Source organism: Pleurodeles waltl, chromosome 5 (assembly GCF_031143425.1).
Source record: "Pleurodeles waltl isolate 20211129_DDA chromosome 5, aPleWal1.hap1.20221129, whole genome shotgun sequence".
Lineage (NCBI taxonomy): Eukaryota > Metazoa > Chordata > Amphibia > Caudata > Salamandridae > Pleurodeles > Pleurodeles waltl.
The window spans coordinates 3,061,956-3,085,693 of NC_090444.1; the positions used below are offsets into that span (position 1 = coordinate 3,061,956).

Here is a 23,738-nt window from a genome sequence, read left to right on the forward strand (position 1 = left end):
GCAGCTACGACAAGCCCTTTGTTCAGCACCAGTGTTAGGTACTCCAGATTACATGAAGCCTTTTGCACTTTACGTACATGAGAAAGATGGATGTGCATTGTCAGTTTTAGTACAGACACATGGCGATAAGCAGCGTCCCTGTGCATATTTTTCAGCAGTCCTTGATCCTGTCGCTCGAGCGTTGCCTGGGTGTTTTCGTTCAGTTGCCGCAACAGCTATGTTAATACGTCAAAGTGAAGGGATAGTTTTGTCACATAAGCTGTTGGTGTTAGTACCCCATGTGGTTGATGCTCTTTTAAATCAAACAAAGACACAACATTTAACTAGCGCTCGTATAACAGTATAACAGGATATGAGTTGATATTGCTGGCTCCTCACATTACACTGAAGAGATGTGCAACACTAAATCCAGCCACTTTGTTGCCATATCCGGTGACTCAGCCTCAGTCACAAGAAACACATGATTGTATATTCCTTACCGAGGAACAGACAAAGGGTCGTATTGATTTACAAGATACGCGCCTTCCAGATGTAGACGGGGAACTGTGGGTTGATGGGTCTTGTTTGAAGTTGCCAGATGGTACGACCTCAGCTGCATATGCAATCACCACAATACACATGGTAGTGGAGACAGCTCGTGTACCACAGAAGTCAGCTCAAGCAGCTGAACTAATAGCTTTGACACAAGCATGTGAGCTTAGTACTGACTCAGGTGTGAACATTTACACAGACAGCCGCTATGCTTTTGGAGTGGCTCATGATTTTGGTTTGCTTTGGAAGGAGAGAGGCTTTCTCACATCCCACGGGATGCAGATAATGCACGGAGAATTAGTGCATAACCTCTTGACTGCATTGACATATCCAAAGAAACTAGCTATTGTGAAATGTAGTGCACATAAGAAAGTGACCAATAAGATAGGGAAAGGTAATGCTCTTGCAGACCGCGTAGCACGTGAGACTGCGATGCAGCGAAGTACTACTTCTATGTATGTAGTGAAGTCACAAGCTGAACGTTGGCATAATGCTAGACAAGACGTATTAGATATACAGAAATCTGCTTCTGTGAAAGAAGGTGAGCAATGGTCTGAAAATGGAGAATTGGATGATGAGGGCTGTTGGCGGAATAAGCAGATGGATAAATGAAAATTGCCTATAGCTTTTGTACAACCTATGGTTCAAATGGCACATGGGCTGGCACATGTTGGAGCTTCAACAATAACGAAGTTGCTTACGAAAGTTTGGGAGCATCCAGAAATTTCCAGTACAGCTAAGAGAGTAGTACAGTCTTGTTTGATCTGTTTACAATACAATCCTGGAAAAGGGACACGTACTCCTGCGGGAGGGTTTGCTACACCAACTGCACCTTTTGAAGTTCTACAAATGGATTATATTCTGCTTGAACGCTGCAACAACTTAAAGTATGTCTTGGTGGTGGTATGTGCCTTCAGTAAATGAATAGAGGCGTACCCCACAAAGGATAATACTGCCATTACCACAGCGAAGGTGCTTTTGAAATAATTTTTCCCTAGGTTTGGTGTTTGCAGACTTTTATGGAATGATAACAGACCTCATTTTGTTGGGGAAGTTATTAAGTATGTCCTGAAAGGATTAGGGATCAAACAGAAGTTCCATGCGGTTTTCCACCCACAATCAGCAGGGTTGGTGGAAAGGTATAATGCTACTTTGAAGATTAAGTTAGCGAAGATACAGGCTTCCACATCCTTAACTTGGCTAGATGCATTACCATTGGCATTATTGTCTATTAGGTCAGTGCCACACTCTCGACTTGGCCTTAGCCCATACGAAGTGGTTTTCGGGAGGCCAATGAATATTTGGGGAGTTCCTAAGCCAAATTCTGTATATGATATACCTTGTGTCCTTATGAATGATTATTTGGCACAGTTAACCGACAATTTGGTTTCTATTCATCAACAGGTTCGAGAAGCACTTCCTGACAGATCTACAGGAGAAGGCCATGAACTCCGACCTGGTGACGAGGTGATGATTAAGTCCTTTGAAAGATCAAGCAGCTTGGAACCAAGGTGGCGAGGCCCAGAACAGGTGCTCCTTGCGACAAGGACGGCAGTTCGAGTGACGAACCGAAAGAATTGTGTCCATAGTACTCACTGCAAGAGAGTGCTACCTACCTTGGTGAAACCTGCTGTGCTGACCGATCATCGAGAGATTTCGACTATGGAGAAAGGCCGTGCTATATCACCTGACGAATCTGCAGAGGTCTTCCCGGACCAAACGACTTCTGGAGTGTCGCGATATAATTTGAGACCGAGGAAAGAGTCTGACATTTTTTGAAAAAAACTGGTTGAGCTACCACCCTGGGTTAGTGAAACGGAGAGCCAATGTGGCAAGGGGGGGGATCAGCAATGCATTAGAGTAGTGAGCCCCCCCTTCTTGGCCCATGGTGAAGAAATGAGCAGCTGCCCATGGATAAGAGCTCCAACCATTGTTTTTAATTCATTTCTAAAAGGGTCGATTATCCCTGTTGCTAAAATGAATAACAAACTGATCATTAGTACTATGGGGTTTGTAGTTGTTTTGGTGATTATAGCAATAATCACCTGGTTTGTTGAAAAGAAGTCTCCTGCTCGTGAGTTTTTTGTTGCCACTACTCCAGTACCAGAGGATCACTATTACTTTACGCTTCCGTATCAGGAGCAGAAGCACCGTCAATCGTACTTCAATAATACTTTCATTCAGATGTTGCATCATACTCATAATGCTACAAATACTACTAACTGTTGGGTATGTGGAATGATACCTGCGCATCAAAAGAAAGGAGGAACACCTTTCATTCCTCTTCCTTTTTCACACAATGGTTCTTGTGAAGCTTGGTACACGCTTTTGTTTGCATCTGGAAAACGTACAGAGGGCGGACTTCTTTTTTGCCTTAATAAAGTATGCTACCAAGACAAAGATGGGTATCCCCAAGCCAAAGGAGCTAAATGGGAATGGGAAGAGTATCAACCGGACAATGTTTCAATACCATATGACTTCACAAATATAAGAGACTCTGACAAGAAAGAACAATTTGTGATTTCTGTTACATAAACTAAAGCAGATTTATGTATACATAGCATTGGACGAATTCCAGTAGGGATAAGCGATTGTACCTTGATTTTAACTAGTGAGGGTGTAAATAATAATAGTTTTACAGCTTCACGTAATACATATTTTGTTTGTGGTAACTATGGATATTACCAACTACCTGTTGGGTGGTCAGGTGTGTGTAATGATTGCAATATTTTTCACATGCTGTATCTGTATTCAGTGTGGTTCAATGTTCTGCTCCATGTGTATTACTGCTTGTATGCCTACCAAAGGAAATATTACAGAAATTAAAGCACAACACGTTAGATAAGGAAATACCTGAAATGATGAGCATAAATATACAAGATGAATATTTAGATTATCCTAGAAAGACGAATGTCTTCAGCTAATGCTGAAAGGGTCGTCTGTTGTAGTTTAGCAGCGATTAGATTGAGCATTAGCAGAAGAAATCTTGTATTCAGGACCTATTGTGAACATTTCGCGGAATCCATTTTGTATTCATGGCAGCCATTTTCTCTGCCACATGCTGCCATGTGCTCACCATGTGCTCTGTCCTACCTTTCTGTTAACTACTCTTGAAAATCTGCCTAGTGACAAGTTATATTTAGCATCTCCCACTTTCACTGTTAGTCCTTGAAAACTGTTAGCCCCTCCTACCTGTCGACTGTGCATTTCCACATGACCTTACATGTATGCAAGTCTTGCTTCTATAATTGTACCACCTCCTTTTAGCCCCTGCATGGGTATAAAAGGACCATGCTCTCTCAGTTCAGTGTGCTACTTCAAACATTACCGAAGGGTGCTGTTTGAACTGTAGTACCACCTCATGAGGTTTAATAAACTTTGTCTTTTATTTCAGTTTCTGTGCCAACTTCTTCCTACATGGTCTGAGGACTTTGTGCAGAGAAAGGTGAACCCCTTGCACTAGTAGGCCTTGCTGAGGCTTACTTCAACAGCACCACCTCCCCTGAATCCCACCTCCCCACTCTCACCTCCACCACAAACTCAGGCTGCCATCTTCTCAGTCTACACGGGCTCACCGTCGCGGTTCACTGGTGCAGTCAAACTGTCGCCCAGGGTTTCTCCTCCAAGGCAGGGCTGCCGCTTCCCCAGACTTTGCGTCTCCACAGCCCACCAGCATCCTCCTGCTGGCGCTCGGGGTTTCGCACTCAGGGCCGGCCCCAGCACCTGTTGCTTCTCTCTCCACAGGAGGTCGCCGGCCAACCCAAGATCTCCGCTCTTGAGTTCACCACCTCAAGCAAGCAGTATGGGCAGTGTAATCACTGCACGCTGTTATACTGTCCGGCAGGGCCTCTACTCAGGCCACCCTCCTCTGCTTCCCCTAGGCAGGCCCAGCATGTGTCTCTTCTCGGGTGATTGGGGTCTCCCTCCAGGGCTGGCTTTGTTGCACGATGCTCCCCACACCATAGGAGGCCACCGGGCAGCCCCAGGTACCTGCACCCAAAGCCAGTGCTCATGAAGGTTTGTGCACTGCTGTGTTATTGCAGCGCGTCGTCAACTTGTTCATCCGGGCTTTCGCTCGGGTCGCCCCTCTCGGTCTTTCCCGGGCAGGTTTGGTCAAAACTTTGCTCCCAGGATATCAGGGAGCATCAGGGACCCTTCGCGGCAGGTGTGTGAGGGCTCCCCATGCGATCAGCAGGGAGATTCGTACGTGTTACTCCATTGGCTCCAGGCCATGCCCCCTAGCCCATGATGTCCTATGGAGATCATAATGCAGCAGATGGAGTATTTCCTCGGCCGACATCTAAATCTGGCCCTTAGATCTTGTGGCAGTAGCAAGCTCCTCACAAAGTTCATATCGTGAGCAGCTCCTCAGGGAGTGCAGATGAGGCTGATACAGCCCATCCACATCAAACTCGAAATCTACTACTGCCTAATATATCATCACATCAGGGACCAAGGAGCAGCGACCCCCTGGCTGAGCCAGGAGCTAAAAGATAAAAGAATATTTCTTTATCTTTTTATGTTTAAGCTGCTGGCTCAACCAGCAGCATGTGAAGGTAGGGGAGGACTGAGTCACAGGAGGTGGGGGGAGGAGGAGAGAGTACACCCAAGTGTGCATGTGTATTTGGCCGGCCGTCTTAGGCTGTCCAAACACACATGCGCACTTAAGTTTTTCCAACCCAGCTAAGTTGAAGAGCCGGGCTGGTGAAACTGCGCAGACCCCAGGGCAGTGTCTGAGCAGCAGTCCAAGCCACTCAGACCAATCCTGACGCTGCTTTCATGCTAGGTTTAGCATGAAAGCAGCACCAGGATTGCTGGGGAGACAGTGCTGGTGTCCCATTGAATGCTGGGACTCCAGAAGAAGAGGAGAGAGGCAACAGGATGCGCGGGCAACTGAAAGAGGTACGTTTAATAAATTATTTTTTTATTTCCCCAAGTCTCCGCCCCACCCCTTGAGATTTGCTGCCGCCGCTGCATCACATGCAGATGTTCTTATATAGGTACTCTTTGCAACTCCTGAAGGTGCACAGTGTAGTCCTCATTGACCGGCTGGAGAGATGAGATGGGCTGTCTTTGATTGGAAAGGGGCAACAGGAGTGCACTAGAAGATAGGATTATGTATGTGCATACTCTGACCTGGGCTTTAGGGGGAGGGAAATGAAACAGTATGCCTTTCCCAACATGAATATCCATGAGTGAATTCTCAGACATTAATCTAGGCTTAGTGACACTAGTTAAAGCTTTAGGCCCATCTTTAAGAAAAAGTGGCATATTAGAGCTGATGTGTCACTGTTTTTGGTCCCCTCTAGCAGCACCTAACAACACCATGGTTTTGCTGTATTTATTATACAGTGTGCCATGGCGGTCGTTACCACAATAGCGTAAAAACTTTTGACGCTATTGTGGCGCTTTGCTAGACTAGGGTCAAAATTGTTGACACTAGTGAAGCAAAGTGCAAGGAGGCCCATGGGTTTCTAGGGGAGCGTCATTTTAATTCCTGCTCTGAGCAGGCATTAAAAATGACATCAGAAATGGCGCAGTGAAATCGGATAAATTTCACAGTGTCATTTTTGTAGGCCCTGCATACATTATGCTTGGCTCAGGCATAATGTGGCGCAAGGGTTTACAAAGTGGAGCAACGCATGCATTGCGCCACTTTGTAAATATGGCGTGGGGAAAAGCCACTTTTGCAGCACCTTAGTTTAAAAAAAATGACAATATGGTGGCGCTGTGGTGGCACTGGAGCTCCTAAATATGCCCCTTAGTTCTTTACAGGGCAACACAGACTAACTTGGATCATCAGTCATATGGATGTAGGGGACACAGGGTCCCACCAGGGCTTGTTGAAGCTCGTGAGGAACACTCTTTCCATAGACCATGTCATTTTTTTGGTTCTGACTTTTTCTAATTTCTTTTCCACAGCACTTTTCTTTAGCTGTGGGTGGGCAAGGGGAAAGTTTAAATCCTGGGGCTGGGAAGGGAATTGCATTTGAATGAAAGCATGAAAAATCATTCATAGAGTGTGTAGGAAAATGGAGTATTATGCAGAGAGGCTGATTAGGCTTCACCTTAGATTACTGCCATAATACCCCAACTGGGTCCCTTGGATTCACACTAATAAATCCCTAGTTCAGTCCTGGTAGAGTGTCAGCCTTCACTGAAAGAACATGTGAAGCATTTCAGAGTACCTCCATGGACGATAAGTGAATGAAACTACTGAAAGAAATCCAACATCAATTTATACAAATAAAGCAGATTTTAATATATAACTTTAGACATCAAAACAAATCCAGTCAGATTAATATAATTGGAGTTATAGATTTTAGAGTGAAAAATAAATCAATGCTCTGCAAAACTGTAAAACTTTACCATTGCAATCACTGGAGAACATCACTAGTGACAACTGGTCTCTTGTAGATTGAGTTCAGTAGAATTCAATGGTTGTTAAGTTGACATGTGTCCCAGGACCGAGCTTTGACTGTCAGACCAGTTTTTTCTGTCTGTCCTTGGTGCTGAACGTGGGAGTCACGGGTGCTGAAAAATCACACTAGTGACACTCAGTCACTTGCAGGTCGAGTCCACCAGGGCTCACAAGGCTGAACAAATTCGCAGCTCGGGTGCTATCCCTGGTGCTGAACCCAGGAGCTGCTGGTTTTACCACTTAGATGGCGTTGGTCAGGAAATCGATGCAAAATCACAACAACTGAGCCACAGAGGTGGATGGTTGAAGTTGCTGTGATGTTCTATTGAGGTGCAGTGTTTACTGGACACCAACAAACCTTGGGCGCGGCGGCCTCAGCTCTTCCATACTTCAACATCCTGGAGTGTGTGGAAAAGTGATAGTCCTCTGAGACATGCTGGAGCCAGCCCTATTTCTAGTGCCATTTTCCAGAAGGCACTAGACCATTTACTTTTGGGCCCATCTCTTGGTGAGCCTGATGGCCAGGCACTTCTTGCTTCTGGGAGTGTGGTTTCTACCTGCAGGCTGCAATGGACTAGTACTGTTAGATCAAGGGAATTGTGGTAATGCCTTTCGGTTGCAGAGGGATTCTCCTTTCTTTTGGAACCATTCTCTGGTCCAGGATGAGACGCAGTCATGCAGTTGCAGGGTGGTTGCTACAGGTGCAGAGTTGTGCACACTTTCTTTGTGCAGTCCTGAAGTCGCAGACTCCGATTTCTTTTTTGTCCTTGGTTACAGCTCAGAGCAGATCAGAGGTTCTGATGCCAGGGGTGTCCCTCAAATCCTAGGTTTAGGGGTATGGAAGCTAGTGGCCAATAAGCTACTAGCCCCAATGGCTAATCCACCCCTGAGGTGACCACATTTGGAGGTGTGTGTCACCTTTGCTACATAGAACCCTCTATTTTACCACTGTTAAAAATGTCAAAACTCTTCTTCGACTACACTGACCAGGTAGCCCACTCTAGAGGTGTGACTAGCCTTTTGGGGGTGTACACCTCCTGACTATCTAATTTTCCTGCCCAGGTGCAAATGTGCCATAGGCAGGGGAAAGGCTTTGTCCTCCATTGAGAGACATCTTATTTGCATAATGGAGGTGGTGGAAGCTTTGAAGCTCACCACCTTGATGTTCCACTTCACTTGCCATCATCCTGTTAGGGAGGGAGCGTACACCTCCCACCTAGGCAGGCCTTTGTTTCTGACTCCTGGGAGAGTTGATACCTCCAGGCAGGAGGTCAGATTCCTGTCTCAGCTGCAGCAGCTGCAGGCTGAAAGCTAGAGCCTGGAAAAGCTGGGGCTTCCAGGTAGGCAAACTTTAAGGTAGCCACCTGGTTGAATGTACCATTAAATCTAACTTAGGAATAAAGTCAGGTTTAATGGGACAAGTTGATGATACCAAACATGACACTTTTCAGTGGGGCCATAATAGAGATGGCAACTAGGGAGTGCCCGGGTGCCAGCCCATGTTATGCTATGGCCATTTGAACACTTTTAGTAGCCCCTAATGGAAAGAGGCCACTATGGGGACATATATGCTTGCACTAATATGTCCACATGTTTAATATAATGCACCTGCCTCCTGGGCTTAGGAGACCTACCTTAGGGGTAACTAACATATATTAATAATTGTGCTTTGACCTTGCCACAAATGATGAGGGCAAAGTTGAGTTCAAGCACTTTTCACTGCTCCTGCAGTATTCAAGGGCTGTTTACTGTCACTCAGTTGCCACAACCAATGCTTTGGGCTCTGGTGATCCCTTTACCTCTTATGCTCTGGGTACCACTGGTACCATATACTAGGGACTTATAATGGGGTTAAAGTCATTGCCAATTAGGGTTACCAATTCACATACATAAGGGAGAGAGCACTGGCATTGGGGCCTGGTTAGCAGGCTCCAGTGCACTTTCAGAGTCGTAACTATCAGCATTAGAGCAAAAAGTATAGGGGGACCATACAATAAGGGCACTTTCCTACAGAGTGCAACAGCTGCTTCTGAAGGAAGTGTCCCGGCGCTATAATCAGCAGCCTAACCGCATTTGAAGTAGGTTACACCTCCTTAAAAAGAACATTTGTTAATCCTGATTTAAAAGCATGTTCTGAATTGGACTTTCTCACATCCTTCTGCATAGGGTTTCACAAATGTGCTGCGAGAAAACCAAGTGGTGGAGTCTTTCTACCAGCCTGTGGTGCAATGCTGTGCAGAAGACAGTTAGAGGTCGAGGAGGATCAGAGCTGCTGTTTCTCCTCCGTCAAAAAGGGTTTGGATGTCATCGGTAGCTTCTATCAAGGCAGTTTCAGTGTGTGATTGCTGCGTAACCCGAATTGGGAGGTGTCGAGTATAGCAAGCATGTGTTGAGAAGGGCTCATGTAAGTTGGAGTTTTTGTTCAGGTGGTGTCTGTGGTGTGTTCAGGGTGGGGCTGGTCAGTGGGTTGGTGTGTAGACCAGTGTGATATGCTGTGGCAGGTGAAGTGGCAGTGGGTGCAGGTGAAAGGTCCTAGCGTGGGTCAGCACAGTGGAAGTGTTAGTTGCATGGTCCTGGTCAAGGGTGTAGTGCTCGGTGATAGAATATCATTGGGGGCCGGGGGACCAGAGGTCATGGCGCTGGGAGTGATCCAGGCGCAGAGGGGCACAGACAGGTTTGACTTTAGCAGGACTTATGTGCGCCATTGTCGGTCTTGGACCTGCCATTTCAATCTGTATGCAGTTTTAAGGCCCACAACTCCCTTTTTATTAACTATCTCTCCCTGAAGGTAGACCCTAAAAAGCCCATAGGGCAGGGTGCATTGTATTTACAAAGTTGCACATGTACTTTTAAGTTTTATATATCTTGGTTGTGAAAAACTCAAATTTTGTTTTTCACTACTGTGAGGCCCACCTTTCCCATGGATAACATTGTGTTACATTTAAAAAGTGATAACTTTTGCTTGGGAGCAAATACACATGTCATGTTTGGGGTCCAATTGTAAAGTCAGATTTTGAGTCACAATTCTGAAAAGGCCACTTTTAAAAAGCTGGAATTTTCTTGTCCTAACCGTTTGGTGCATGCAGTCTGTTTCCTGGTTCACATGACTAGATATAGTTGGTAGCTGGCGTTTGTGTATTCCTCCCAGACAGCCACACAATAGAGGAAATAGAGGAAGAAATAAAGTTATTTCTCCTTTTTATGCCTACAATGGGAGGCATAAGATTTTGATGCATTGCCAGGTTTACAGATCCTTGTAAATCTGGGAAGGCATCAAAAACCATAGGTGTTGTGTGGGAACACTTACTGCAACGCCTCCCTGATGCAGTGTAAGGCAATGCAGTGACTTTCGCTGCGTTGCCTTACACCGTATCGACAAGGCCATGAAAACTCGTACAAAGTGGCTTTGCGAGCCCTTGTAGATATGGGCCTGTGTCACACTGGCGGTGCAGGGAGCTTGTCAATAAGCCCTGGTGTTTTCAGTCTTTAATTTGAATACGTGCATGGGCCTGTTCACTGTGGATGCCATGAAGAACACCTCCAGACTTTGGTTGAACACAGATAGCTGTAATGTGACTCTTCAATAGGGAGGGGCGGGCTTTTGGCAGAAACAGATCAGGCGCAGCAAGTGGAACAGCAGTTTCTGGGCAGGTCTGCTTAGCTTAGTTAGTTATCTTGTTATAGACGCATGGGTGCTAATTGTCATGGCTAATTGTCATGGCACGAAAAGCACTTGCAGAAACAGAGGCAAATATGAACCTCCTCCCTTCAAGCAAGTAGAAGGTTTTGTAGGAAAATTTGTCAGGGGGATAGTTACACATGCTGGTGTTATCTATCTCTGAGGCTTCAACAGGCAACAGGAGATTGAGGACAGATGTGCCACTCCAGTCAGATCTGATTATTCCATGTATTACAGCTTGGCACAGGACATCTCCTAAAATAGTGATGTACCTATGAGTATTTCTCCAGTTACTAAAGTGGCTTTCTGGTAAATTACCAAAAGTCTCACCTCCACCCAGCACAGAGACTGATACTGATTGCAGATGGACTGGGACATGGTGTCTATGTCCTTTGACATGAGGGTCAAGGTAGACTTCAGGCCCAGGGAAGCATGTTAGGTATAGCTCCCTCAGACACATTTACATATGATTTTGCTGTTTCAACACATTCTACAGAACATTTTCCAGTTTTGTACATTTACACAGCCCTGATTCCAACATCTTGAAGTCTGAAGCCTCATCTTCAAAAGTGTTGGGATCGGCGAGTATAGAGATCGAAATTCCATTGCATTCCCCATCCCTGTTAATCTTAACTACAGAAGCAGGGAAAGTGGGAGAGGAGCTGGTTCTGGAATAAAGGCCTGCTCACGATCACAGGCTATCAGAGGAGCAGCGGCATTTAATTGGAAAGTTTTACAATTCTTTTTTAAATAAAGATGCAAGAACAGTCAATTATGATATGTCTTATTTCAACTAGCAGTTAGTATCGTGAATATGAATCCTTCCGCCTTTTAGTAAGCCACCTACATATATATAGCATACTTCTGAATCACTAAGTTATGTTTGCAGTAGGAAGGGACCTTCTGCACTGACCCTTATCACAATACCTCTAGCGCATGTGAAGCAGGTTGAACATATGACCTCTTCATCTGCATTGAAGTTTAATAAGTGCACTTGGCATCCCTTATCTAACTGACCTAACTCCTAGACATTCCAGATAAGGACTGTGTAGTGGGACATCATATCAATAAGCAAAGTAGTTGTATTGATTATGTCCATCACCAGCCCATCAATATAATGTGGGCGAGAACAAACACATGCCCAGACCATTTCATGGTCCCAAAAGATTTTCTGGAGCCAGTGCACTCCAGTGGAGTGACTCTAACCAGGCAACATGATTGATTCCACACTGAGAGAAATTCAGTTGTTGGTTTAGAGGGATGTGAGTCCTTCTCAAGCAACATCCACAGGGTGAAAGTACAAAAAGTCACTAACTTAACCTATGCTTAACCCTCTGGTATCTAGAACTGGAGTTATGATTTCTGCTATCTGGGCACCTTTAGCACTGCTTCCAAGGGTCCAGGACTGGAGGGGCACAACTTGGAAGGTCAGGACTCAGGCTGGGTCCAGACATGGGTTCAAAATTATTGGAGCCTTTTTGGCACTCAGGCTCTCATGAGAAGGCCCGCCAACTAGCCCTTGGTATCTTAGTTCAAGCAGAGAAGCAGTTCTCAAGCAGAAGGACAGCCCTATAAAGGCACATAGCAGGCCTGAGGCAGCAGGGCAGTCATCTTCATGCAGCAGCAGAAGGTCAAAGGCAGTATGCAGTCCTGTGAGACACCTTCCGCAGGTGCAGAAGTGTACTGAAGAGTGGGACTGAAGGTCCTCTTTTTACATTTGGTGCCAGTTTTGAAGTGGAAAAGCTTCTTGAATTTTTCCCCCCAGACGTCTGGAATTTCCTGCCTTCCTGCCCTGGTCCTAGGTGGTCGGCAGTCACAATGGGGTATGGTGAAGTTCTTTGTGTGTGAGCTGAAGTATTGTCTGTAGACTGCAAGTGGAGCTGTGTGTTTTTTGTGTGCAGTAAGGTCCCCCTTCTTGCACAAAAACAAATGCGGCAACAATGCAGACAAAGTACACCAAGGTTGCCTGCTTCGGCAGTATGCACCAATTTGTCCGCCGGCACAGGAAGAACGGACAGAAATGCATCATATTTAACTAATACTGTACATTCCTGCCCGTTCCTTTTGATGAAGGGAAGCACAGCAAGAAGCCTTGCGGCGCTGCCATGCGCCAAAATGTGGTACATGAGGCCCATTCTTGGGTCAATGGTTTGTGATCCAGCATTATGGAACCAAAAGCAACCCTGTTCAGGCAGGAAAAGAAACAAGCACATGCACACATACACACACACAGCATCAGATCAACTTAAAATATTGAAACACTGACAAATCCTGTCAATCAACAAATAATCAGAAGTAAACACAATGTTTAGATACAAGAATTGTCCATGAACAGCATAAGTTTTGTTCACCATGTTTTTTTCCATTTTGTTGGGATAAATTTCTTAGGACTGGTCCGGAAGCAGCCCCTGTGCCGGTATTTAGTTCTCTTGATTAACAATGCTGCGGCGGCTGCTGCAAATCCCAATGGGGTGGGGTGGTGGAAGGGGGGAGCGATGGCAACAGGGATGGGGAAAATGTCAAGTGGCCCCATACTTGGTGCAACAAGTTGAGGCAGTCCTCAAGAACAAACAGTTGCAGAGCAATAGGTCTCGCATTTACTTGAGTTGGAGCTATTGGCATTATAAATGCATGACTGGACTTTTTTTGCCACATTAATTGGTCAATCCTGCCGCATATTTTGGTCCTTTCTACCACATAATTCTAGCGGCCTTGCATATAATCAATGGGTGAGTAGGCCTACTGGAATATTTTTTTAAACTAGGTCCTTAAAACACAAACTACTCCCAGGTGCAACATATTTACTTGGCAGTTGGTACAGGCGTCATTGCCCGTGAGGCAGTGAATAAATAATTATACCCCAGAATGCGTGCTTACTCGATCACTGTCCTTTTACTGCACTCTGGGGAGTCAAACAAAACGCCCATGATTTCTCACACCCTTGGGGAGAGCCACCTCACATGATATTAATGATCCTCATTCAGTCTTGAACTGAAATATTAGCTATAAAATATTGACCATTGTACAGCATAATCAACTGTAAGCTCTCCTCTAGGTTACTTTTATAAATACATGTGCACACTGCTCAAGTTTCACAGACTTGAACATGTGCAGTTCATCTAGTCAGGTTTCTGCTTTGTATTCGCAGCTTGTATCACGTTATAAAAATAAAACTATAAGTCCCAGAATGCAAAGCAAAAACAAACTGAATGAGCAAATCACAATTTGAACAAAGGAGCTGGACAACTCTACGACCACTACTTCAAGGGCTGGTTTCCAGCTTGTATCATGTTATGAAAATAAAACTACAGGTCCCAGAATGCAAAGCAAAAACATAAACTAAATGAGCAAATCATGTTTGAACTAGGCAGCTGGGCAACTCTACGAATATTACTTCAAGGGCTGGTTTCCAGCTTGTATCATGTTATAAAAATAAAACTACAAGTCCCACAATGCAAAGCAGAAACATAAACCAAATGAGCGAATCACGTTTTGAACTAGGGAGCTGGACAACTCTACGAATACTACTCCAAGGGCTGGCTTCCAATCTTACAATATTACAGTTGGAATGCCCTCTTGAATAGTAGTGTATCACAGTAAAAACACAGCAAAGCCAGGATTTATGCTCCTTACCTGACTGTTTTTGATCACGGACTGCAACTACAGCTCATGAGTTGGGGTTGGCTGCCTGCACAGGCCTTGGAAGCGGCTGCAGTGCACAGATTTCAGAGGTATTCATTAAAGAGTGAAGTGACGCTTTAATTTTTTCTCAAACAAATAACTCAATATACCTGGAGGCCCAAAAAAACAAACATCTTCAAAGCAGAAGATAGCTCGAAAGCGATACGCAGTAACACGGCAGCTGCATACAAATGTTAAAGCACTAAATAATGAGGCAAAATAATGTTAACGCCATATCAGGCCTATATATTCCAAGTCCAGCCTCTCCTGCCCCCTTCAGCGCACTGCTACAGCTGTTTTCTTGCATTTGTGACGTTTTTCTGTTTAAAGTGCATCTAATGTAAAAATGTCAAAATAACTCTGGTGATTAATGTTCTTTCTGGAGACAGAACATACTTTTGTCTAGTGGAAGCTTGAACTCATAATAAGGTACCGCAGAGGGTTAATATGCCTGCTGTAAAGAACGTGTGATAGGCAAGTCACCAGGTGCATATGATGTAAAAATCTCAAAATAACTCTGGCATTTTATGTTTTTTCTGAAGAGAGAAAGTGTTTTTGTCTAGTGGAAGCTTGGAGGAACGCCTTTCATGTTACTTTTTTAAATGCATCCCATTTTCCTTTAAGAAAAACAGGCTGCATTTAAAAAAAAAAGGATTGCTTTATTAAAAAGCAACCACAGACATAGTGGTCTGCTGACCCCAGAAGGTCCCCATCCCTGTAAGTGCAGGCATTCCCAATGGGGTAGCAAATTGCGACCTACCTCATGAATATTAATGAGGTAGGTAATTTGCGACCGCATTGGGAATCGCAAACAGTGTGCTTGACACTGTTGTACATTTTGGTTTGCAACTAGCTATTTTCAATTTCCAAATGGATCGCAAATTGCAAGTTGCAAAAGAAAATGCCATACCTCTGGCCTTCTGTAACTTGTTGCTGAATCACAGGCCACATGTACTGAGTAAAAGACTGGAAAAAGGCTTTTTTCCAGTGCACCAATGCACCAATGCAAAATGTGACTCGTTAACTTGTTTACCAGATTGCATTTTGCTTTTGTGATTCGGTACTATGAAGGGGCGTGTTTAGGGTGCACCTTTCTAATAACGGATCCCACTGGTATGTAGAAACTGGCTTCAATTTCTTTTTTTTAAATTGCTTTATTTAAAAGCAATCAAAGACATGGTGGTCTGCTGAGCCCAGCCAGCCACCATCGCTGTGATTGTAGCCACTCCCAAATGGGTGCAAATTGTGATCTGTCTCATGAATGTTAATGAGGCAGGTCTCTTGCGACCCTGTTGTACATCCCAGTTTGCGATTCCCTAATAGCAAATTGCAAGGATTCGCAATTAGGAAATTGCAGACCACTTTTTGGATACATGTGACCCCTTCTCCCTGCTCCACCCTTGAAGCTGAAACCCAACGTGGTTGCAAACCTTTGATAAATGTCATTGTAAATCACAATTAGGAACAGCTAAGGAAGAGGCGCACCTTTCATGCTGCCTCCTAATGGTGATATGGAGTGATTCCCAGAATCGATCAGAAAAACAGAGCAAACCACGCTTTTGTGATTATTATTTCAGATCACTCTCTTATTTCTGTACAGAATACTTCCTGGTTTCAAGGGATGAGTTCAGTTTCAGTGCCTGGGCAGGGATGGAATTCAGAGTATTGCAATATTTATCGCAGACCCGCTGCTCTTTTCTGCTGGCATTTATTGAGTGTAAAAAGGTAAAACATCTAGTTTGTTGCATTAAATACCAATTCCCTATGTTATGCCTCGTTCTGCATGTAAACACCTCACCCCATCCAGAACACGGCTCATCAGGTCCTTATTGGCTTAGATCCTAAAAGGACTGCAAGAACAGCTTGGGGGACCTTCCCATTCCGGAGGCGGACAGAGAACTACTCCTCTGTGAAATCTGCCCCCCCCCCCGTACTTACTCGGTGGATCCTCAGCAGATGCCCCGGGCCACATGGAGACGAGGGCGAGAAGCGCCAGGAGAAGGAGGCCTCCAGCTAATCCCTTCATGGTCAGTTCCTCCGCTCGGTCTGGACACATCCTGGCGCCTGACTCATATTTAAGGGAAATAGAGTGGAAGGGCGGGGGAGGTGGCACCACATGATGCAACCAAACATGTTTCAAAACAGGCTTTTCCAGAACTAGGAACAAACATTTGATAATGTCATAAAATCCAGGGCAAAGTGCCCAGGAGGATGCAATCAAAACCGGTTTGGTGTCTTCTGTTACGACTGCAAGTCTCTGCAGGATCTGCACACTTGTTGATATGGCAGGGGCCAGTACTGCCAGGACAAACTACTGTCATGCATGAGTTTGGGATCTTCCCAGTGGTAAAAGATGACACTGACCATTTAGATGAGGACTGAGTAGCAGTAAAGAGACTTGAAAAGCCTTTGACACCTAGAACCACCTTGTAGAGGAAAGAACCCAGCAGGGCGCAGCATGCGGGTGAATCAGTGAATACACACAGAGCATCTGTGTGTCCTGTAGGAGCAGAGCTCAGGCTTGGAATATGTACTCACTAGAGCTCAGATCTTGGGGAGGGGCAGCGGTATAACCGTGGTGTGTGCTATTCCTGCACCACTTTGTTTGCTGCTGTAAGTCTGAATATCTTCCCCTGTTCTGAGGTATAGATTTCAGAATACTTTCCAAACAGTAAGAATCACCTTATCGTGAATCCCAGGCGTCTCTCTGTGTGTGTGTAAAATCCAGTCTCATGCTGACTTGGTTAAAACCTCAAAACAATCACAAAATTATAAAATAACTTTTGACCATTGTAAAAGTACAAAGATTTCTGACGGCACTGGTTGACCACATAGAATGTGGGCGATGAGGGGTGTGGAAATGTTAACATATGATTTGAAAAATGAAGAAAAAAAAGTTGTCTGAAAGCCGCAGATGGACTTTTTCTAGGAGGACACTTTGAACTTCCAGAGTCCTCATCCTCTTGCAACTGAACTGTTCGTTGGGAGATTCAGGAAGAGACTCAGTGCTTGAGTTTACAGGAATTCGAACTACATTTGTTTTCTGTATATCATTCAGCACTTGGGTGGCAGGATTGACTTTGTAAACATCTGGACCCAGAATTAAGAACGGATGAGCTCCACCTAGCGCCACATTAGCATCACCTTTTTACGCGAATGTGGAGTCAGGTTGCAAAAACGCCACGCCAAATTTACAAAGTGGCACAATGCACACATTGCGCCACTTTGTAAACCCTTGCACCACACTATGGGGGTTATTCTAACTTTGGAGGAGGTGTTAATCCGTCCCAAAAGTGACGGAAAAGTGACGGATTTACCACCAGCCGTATTACGAGTCCATTATATCCTATGGAACTCGTAATACGGCTGGTGGTATATCCGCCACTTTACCGTCACTTTTGGGACGGATTAACACTCCTCCAAAGTTAGAATAACCCCCTATGTCTGCGCCAGGCATAATACATGCAAAGGGGGCGTTCCTCCATTAGGGGGACCAGCCTAGCGTCAGTTCAATCCCTGCTCAGAGCAGGCATTGAATTGAGGCACACCATTTATTTTAAGGGGCCTCTATGTAGTTTGCAGGTCCTAATCCTGCAAAGTACCACAATAGCATCAGAAACTATAACACTATTGATCATAATGTGCGTCATGGCGCACTGTATCATTATTACGGTGCACACATGGTAGAGTTATGGGGGCACAATGGGGCTCAAGAAAGGTGCACTTCATGAAAGGAAGCACAACTTTTCTTAGATCATGGCCCTGGAGTCTAACGGAAGCACACTGGTATGAGGGAGTTTGAGGTAAAATTGATGGCTTTGTTCATTGATGTTATCTTAATTTTGTTGAAAATCAAAAAATGTTGATGAAATAAAAAGAATTGCGATCAAACTTATAATCCTGTTTGAATTTTCTAGAAGGACAGTATCAGAGGATATGCTGGGAGATAATTCTGATAAAATGATCCTGAGCCCTTGAGGAGTTTTATTGGTGTTGGTCATTTAAACATCCATGACTTGACTCGTCTGTGCAGGGCAACCTAATATTCATGCTACCAAGGTGCAACAGAGTTGTGGACAGGATTGTGTGAGTAGTTCCATACAAAGTTCAAAGGATGTTGGTTGTATAGATCACCATATTGATTTTGAGATTAAAAATAAATTCTCTGTAGAGTATATTTGGAAAATGAAAATCCCCTTGTACCTCAGATATTTTTCTGGGACCCCATTCTTGGAGCAATTTGATTTCTGTTGCCTTCTGAGTTCTGGGGTCTCCTACATGGAGATCAGAGGATAAAGCAATATGTTTGTGGGTCCTTCATGACAGATCCCCCCTTGCTGCTTCTCTGCCTCCCTCGTTACTGAATTGTTCACTTTGTTATTATGTTTACGTTCAACCTTGTTTAACTCATTTTTGTTTAATCTTGTTCAGCTTGTTTAGTTTTGTACTGCCTTTGTTAATTTTATGTGTTCCTCCACCTGCTCATTTTCCTGCTGCTTTTTCCCACCACTTTTTTCCTTGCATGTCCATCCTGCTTTCCACCCTCGCAGCACCCCTCTCTCCTCCCAGGATCTACTTATGGAGGCTGCAGCACGGATGTGCAGCGGATGTGTGCAGCATATGCGCTACCAGTCTGTGCGCGCCTGGACCGCTCCCAGTGCCAGGAACCCTGGTTCTCCTCCCACTCGCCAATACACTGCCGCCGAGCTCCGAGCCCTGGACCCTAGACTCTGCCACAACAACTGCTATCACATTCATCCACAATTAACGGTGCAAACTTTTACCTGCTGTCTCTGTCCAGAGCACCCGCATGCACAATGACCACTGCCACACCAACCACAGCTGCTTTGGAACAATTCCTCTGACTACTGCTCAATGCACCATCACTCTGCAAGCACGCCACCGAGATCTGGAACACCATACCTCCCTCACCCAACGTAGTCTTCCTCACTGAGACCTGGCTCAACCCAAATGCATTCCCAACATTGCCTCAGCAGCTCCAGATGGCTGCGAGATAGCACAATGATAATCGGAAGTGGAGGGGGAGGTTGTTCCAGGACTTTGCGGCAAGGTAGGAGAATGAGCATCCTCTCCTGCGGCTGGGTAGGATTCTTGGGACCTGCACAAAGGCAGGAGTTGTAGAACACAGCACTCTGGTTGGCTGGTGGAAGGGGAGTCTGTGATTTATAAGCTTGGGTCCAATGTTGTGGAGGGCTTTGTATGCGATGGTGAGGACCTTGAATTTGTATCTCTTGTGCCCCAGCAGCCAGTATAGCTCTATGAGGTTGTGGGTGATATGGACTTTTCTGGGGAGGTCTAGGACGAGTCTTGCAGCCGCGTTCTGAATGTTATGGAGGCAGTGAAAGAGCTGGACGGGAATTCCAGCAAAGAGGGCAATCCATATTCCAGTCTACTGCTTAAAGATCGTACATAGCATGCAGAGGTTATGGAAGCTAGAGGAGGCCACTGTGTTTATCTGCAGTTTGAAGGTAAATTTGCTTCACGTCGGGTGCACACATGGTTTGAAGGGGTTGCAGGTTGTCCGAGTCTGGATGGCCACCAGGAGTCATCCCAGGAGGAGGTGTTGCTTCCGAAGATGATCACCTCCAGTTTTGTCAGTGTTCAGTTTCAGCCAGTTGGATCTCATCAATTCGGTGACGTGTGTCATGGCATTGCTGAAATCGTTTTTGCGGGCGTCAAGGTCTTTGGAGAAGGAGAATACTAGTTGCGTGTTGTCAGCGTATGAAATGATGTTGAGTCCATGAGAGAGGATGAGCTCAGCTAACGGTGTCATGTAGACATTGAAGAGGGTGGGGCTGAGGGAGGATCCCTGCGGGCCACCGCAAATATTGTTCTTTGGTTCTGACGTGAAGGGTGGGAGGCGGACCCTCTGGGTGCAACCTGTGATGAAGGCATGGATCCACTTGAGGACTTTGCTTTTGATCCCAGTGTGATGGAGTCTGGAAGTGAGGGTGAAGTGGGAAATGGTATTGAACACAGCGGAGAGGTCTAGGAAGATCAGAGCAGCTTTCTTTCCACGGTCTAGGATGGACCTGCTGTTGCCTGTTGTGGCAAGGAGGCTGGTCTCAGTGCTGTGGTTGGAGTGGAAACCGCATTCGGAGGGGTCAAGCAGGTTGTGTCTTACAAGGTGTTTGGAGAGTTGCTTGTTGATGGTTTTTTTCAGGATCTTGTCTGGGAAGGGGAGCAGAGAGATGGAGCGGTAATTTGTGAGCTCGACAGGTCGGCTCAGGGTTGCTTTTTTCAATGCTTCTGGAATGGTGGTGGTCTTGATGGATATGTTGCAGACATGCATGAGAACATTGCAGATCTTCTTCTGACCCAGGTTGAACATGTAATGTGGGCAGGGGTCATCGGGTGAGCTGGAGTGGGTTGAGGTCATGAGGGCGGCTGTTTCCTGTGTGGAAAGTGGCATCCAGTCTGTGATGAGGTGGTTGGTGGAGTCCTCGGACGGAGTTAAAAGGTGATCTATGTTAGTAGGTTGTGGCGGGAAATTGCTGTAGATGGCAGTGATCTTGTCATGGAGGTAGTGGGCAAGAGAGGTACAGAGGGCCTGGGAAAGTTAGATCATGTTTTCTGTGGCTGTTGGGTGGGCCAACTCGTTGACGATCTTGAAGAGTTCCTTCGGGTGGTTGTTGCTTTCCTCGGTGCAGCTGAGTGAGGCAGCCTTCTAAGAGGCGGCGACGGTACTTGTTTAGTGCAACTTTGAAGGTGGTGCCGTCTGCGGGGTCCTTTGTGCGACGCCGTAGTCTTTGTTGCCTTTTGCATTTTGCCTTTTGCATAAAATGGATGTAAAAGGCAGACTCCTCAGATGTCAGACGGTGGTACCTATGAATGGTTTGTGAAGTTCACTGAATTGATGTAATGTAGCAGTATAATTCTAATAAAAAGTATATGCCATATGTGTAGCACCGCTGTCTGTAACCAATATTGGGAGATGTGTATTCACAGTTCCGTCGCCATTTACAAGAGGTTTCCTTGGAAAATGTGAACTTTAACACCACTTCTGAGGGCAAGGTTTGCCTGGCACACCACAAAATAATTGTAATATTTTATTAATTCTGGTTCAGAACTTCTGAAATTGTAGCCAGTTTTGTGCAAATAGTGCCATGAAATGCACCATTTATCCCTGTTGTTTGCAGAATTTTTTCTGGAGATCCCTACTGACCCTCCGAGTAGAAGTGGGGCCTACTTGCTGTGCCCCTTTTGAGTGATGTACTGACATCCCACCAATGTTAAAGTTCAGCAGCTGCCATTGATCCAGGGGGTTGATAAAGCCTTCTGTTAGGAATTATGCTATGATAAAAATAAAAACAGTAGCTGGAACCATGTTTGACCTGGATGACAAACAAAAACAATTGTTTTTTTCTTAGCTGGGTTGATACTTAGTCGTATTCATTGTTTTTAACTGTCCCAGGTGACTGTATCCTGGGTAGAAATGTGTGCCTTGTGGATTTAATCAACTCTCCTGCCAAGGTACAATCCACTTTATTTTGTTCTGGTATTTTTATAGTGGCAGACGTTTATCCTTCTATTGATAAAGGCTATGAATTTTTTACACGTTAGACATTTTTTATATATGTTGTTGAGTTTGATTTGAGTTTTAAAAAAAGATTTAAGCAGGTCATTCCAAACATTCAGCTATTTTAAGCTATGTCATTTTTTTGTGTTGATTGACCCTTTATGCAAGGTTTTATTGTGTTGTAATGATGAACTATATTATTTATTTTTATGGTTTACGCTAAACAAAGATAAGTAATTAGATGATGAATAAAAACAAATCTCCAAGCATCTTACAGAAGTAAATAACATGTAGTAGGGTTTGCATCACTTACCTCACACAGACTCAATGCACAAGCATGTTTGTCTTCACTGACCCCTGGCCAGCGTGAGGCACACTCCCCCCATGCAGCAACAGCTGTTACTGCTGCTGCCCCTCGTCCTCTGAGCCTGTCTGGCTCTGAGGTGTTCAAGGCCCTCCTCCACCCGCAGGCACCTGCCTGCACCTCATCCCTGGTGGCCAGTGGTGACCTTCTGTCTCTCTGATGCCTTTTGCCTTTATAGCCTTTGTTTTTCCTTTAATTTTGTAGTGCTCCATTTTGCCTTTCTTTTCTTTTTTTGTGACTGTTTTTACTCTCTTCATAGTTTTTGCCCTTTCCTCACCTCCTTCGGCCCCCTAACTGTGCTGTGTTTCCCAATCTCCTGCCTCCCTGCTGAGCGACCCCTCCCCTTCCTAATGGCGGCCAAGGCAAAGGCAAGCCTGTCTGCTCTCATCTACGCCCGGACCTAGCCCAGCGCCACAGTCCTGGTTTCCACACCATCCATCATTACGACGCAAGCACCCTGCACGCCCTTAACTACGGAGGCTCCACCACCTCCCATTGCACCTCGCCCAAGGACACTCTTGGCCCGTTCTTCTGCTGAAACTGCACCTTTCACCTGTCCATGTACACTAAACCCCTCCTCTGCTGCACCACCCGGACACCTCAAATGCATACTTCTCAACACCTGCTCCCTCATCAAGAATGCAACAGAAGTTTGAGACCTCCTCGACTCCACCACCCGGACGTCACCTTCTTTATTGAGACCTGGATCACCACCTCCTCAGCACTGGACATCGCCACTGCCATCCCTGACAGCTACAAAATCATACATCAATACTGCATCAACTGACCAGGAGGAGGCGGTGCCATCATTCACAAAAACTCACTCTGCCTCAAGACCAGCATCGATGTCCTGACCCCATTTGCTGAACATCCTCACTTTCAGATCCAGACAAATCCAAACACTATCCTCTCCGGCACCCTCATATATACACCACCGTACCCCGCCCACCCTTCAGCGAAGCCCTGGTCGATTTCATCACCCCCCCCATGTCCCCACCCCAATGGACTACATACTGCTCTGTGACCTCAACTTCCCCCTCGACAATCACAGCGACCTGAACACCTCCACTCCATTGACTCAATCAGCTGGTCAACCTCTCTACGCACTTAGCAGGACACACCATCGGCCCCATTTTCTCTGCCAGAAACCACATTGCCTTCTCACACACCTCCGAACAGCACTGGACCAATCACAACTGCGACTACTTTGCCTTCATCAAGACAGTTGAACAGCACTACGCACACCTCCCCCCCTTGCAAGAACTGGAGGAAAGTCACCAAAGCCCAGTTCACCACCGCTGTCAGCCACCTAATACCACAGATGCCAATGCCTCAGCCCAGAACCTCCAACAAGGGATCCCTTTTTGAGCCAACACCCTAGCCCCACTAAGGAAACCCACGTGCACTCCACACCACAAGAGGCCCAACTGCTTCTCCTTCAACCTCCAACTAGCCAAGCGTGCATGCAGACGACTTGAGAGAAAGTGGAGAACCAGTAAAAGCCCAACAGACCACGAAGCCT

General features: G+C 45.6%; 1 protein-coding gene across 1 annotated transcript in view; it reads right to left on the bottom strand.

Annotated features, from left to right (window-relative positions):
- Nucleotides 1-16,405, bottom strand: part of LOC138295218 (stewaprin-a-like) — a 53,180-nt gene extending 36,775 nt beyond the window's left edge. Inside the window, exon 1 of the mRNA XM_069233394.1 lies at nt 16,251-16,405. Coding sequence (XP_069089495.1) covers nt 16,251-16,368 — 118 coding nt within the window. The 5' untranslated portion in view covers nt 16,369-16,405. The remainder of the gene's footprint in view (nt 1-16,250) is intronic.
- Between the last annotated feature and the right edge of the window lie 7,333 nt (nt 16,406-23,738).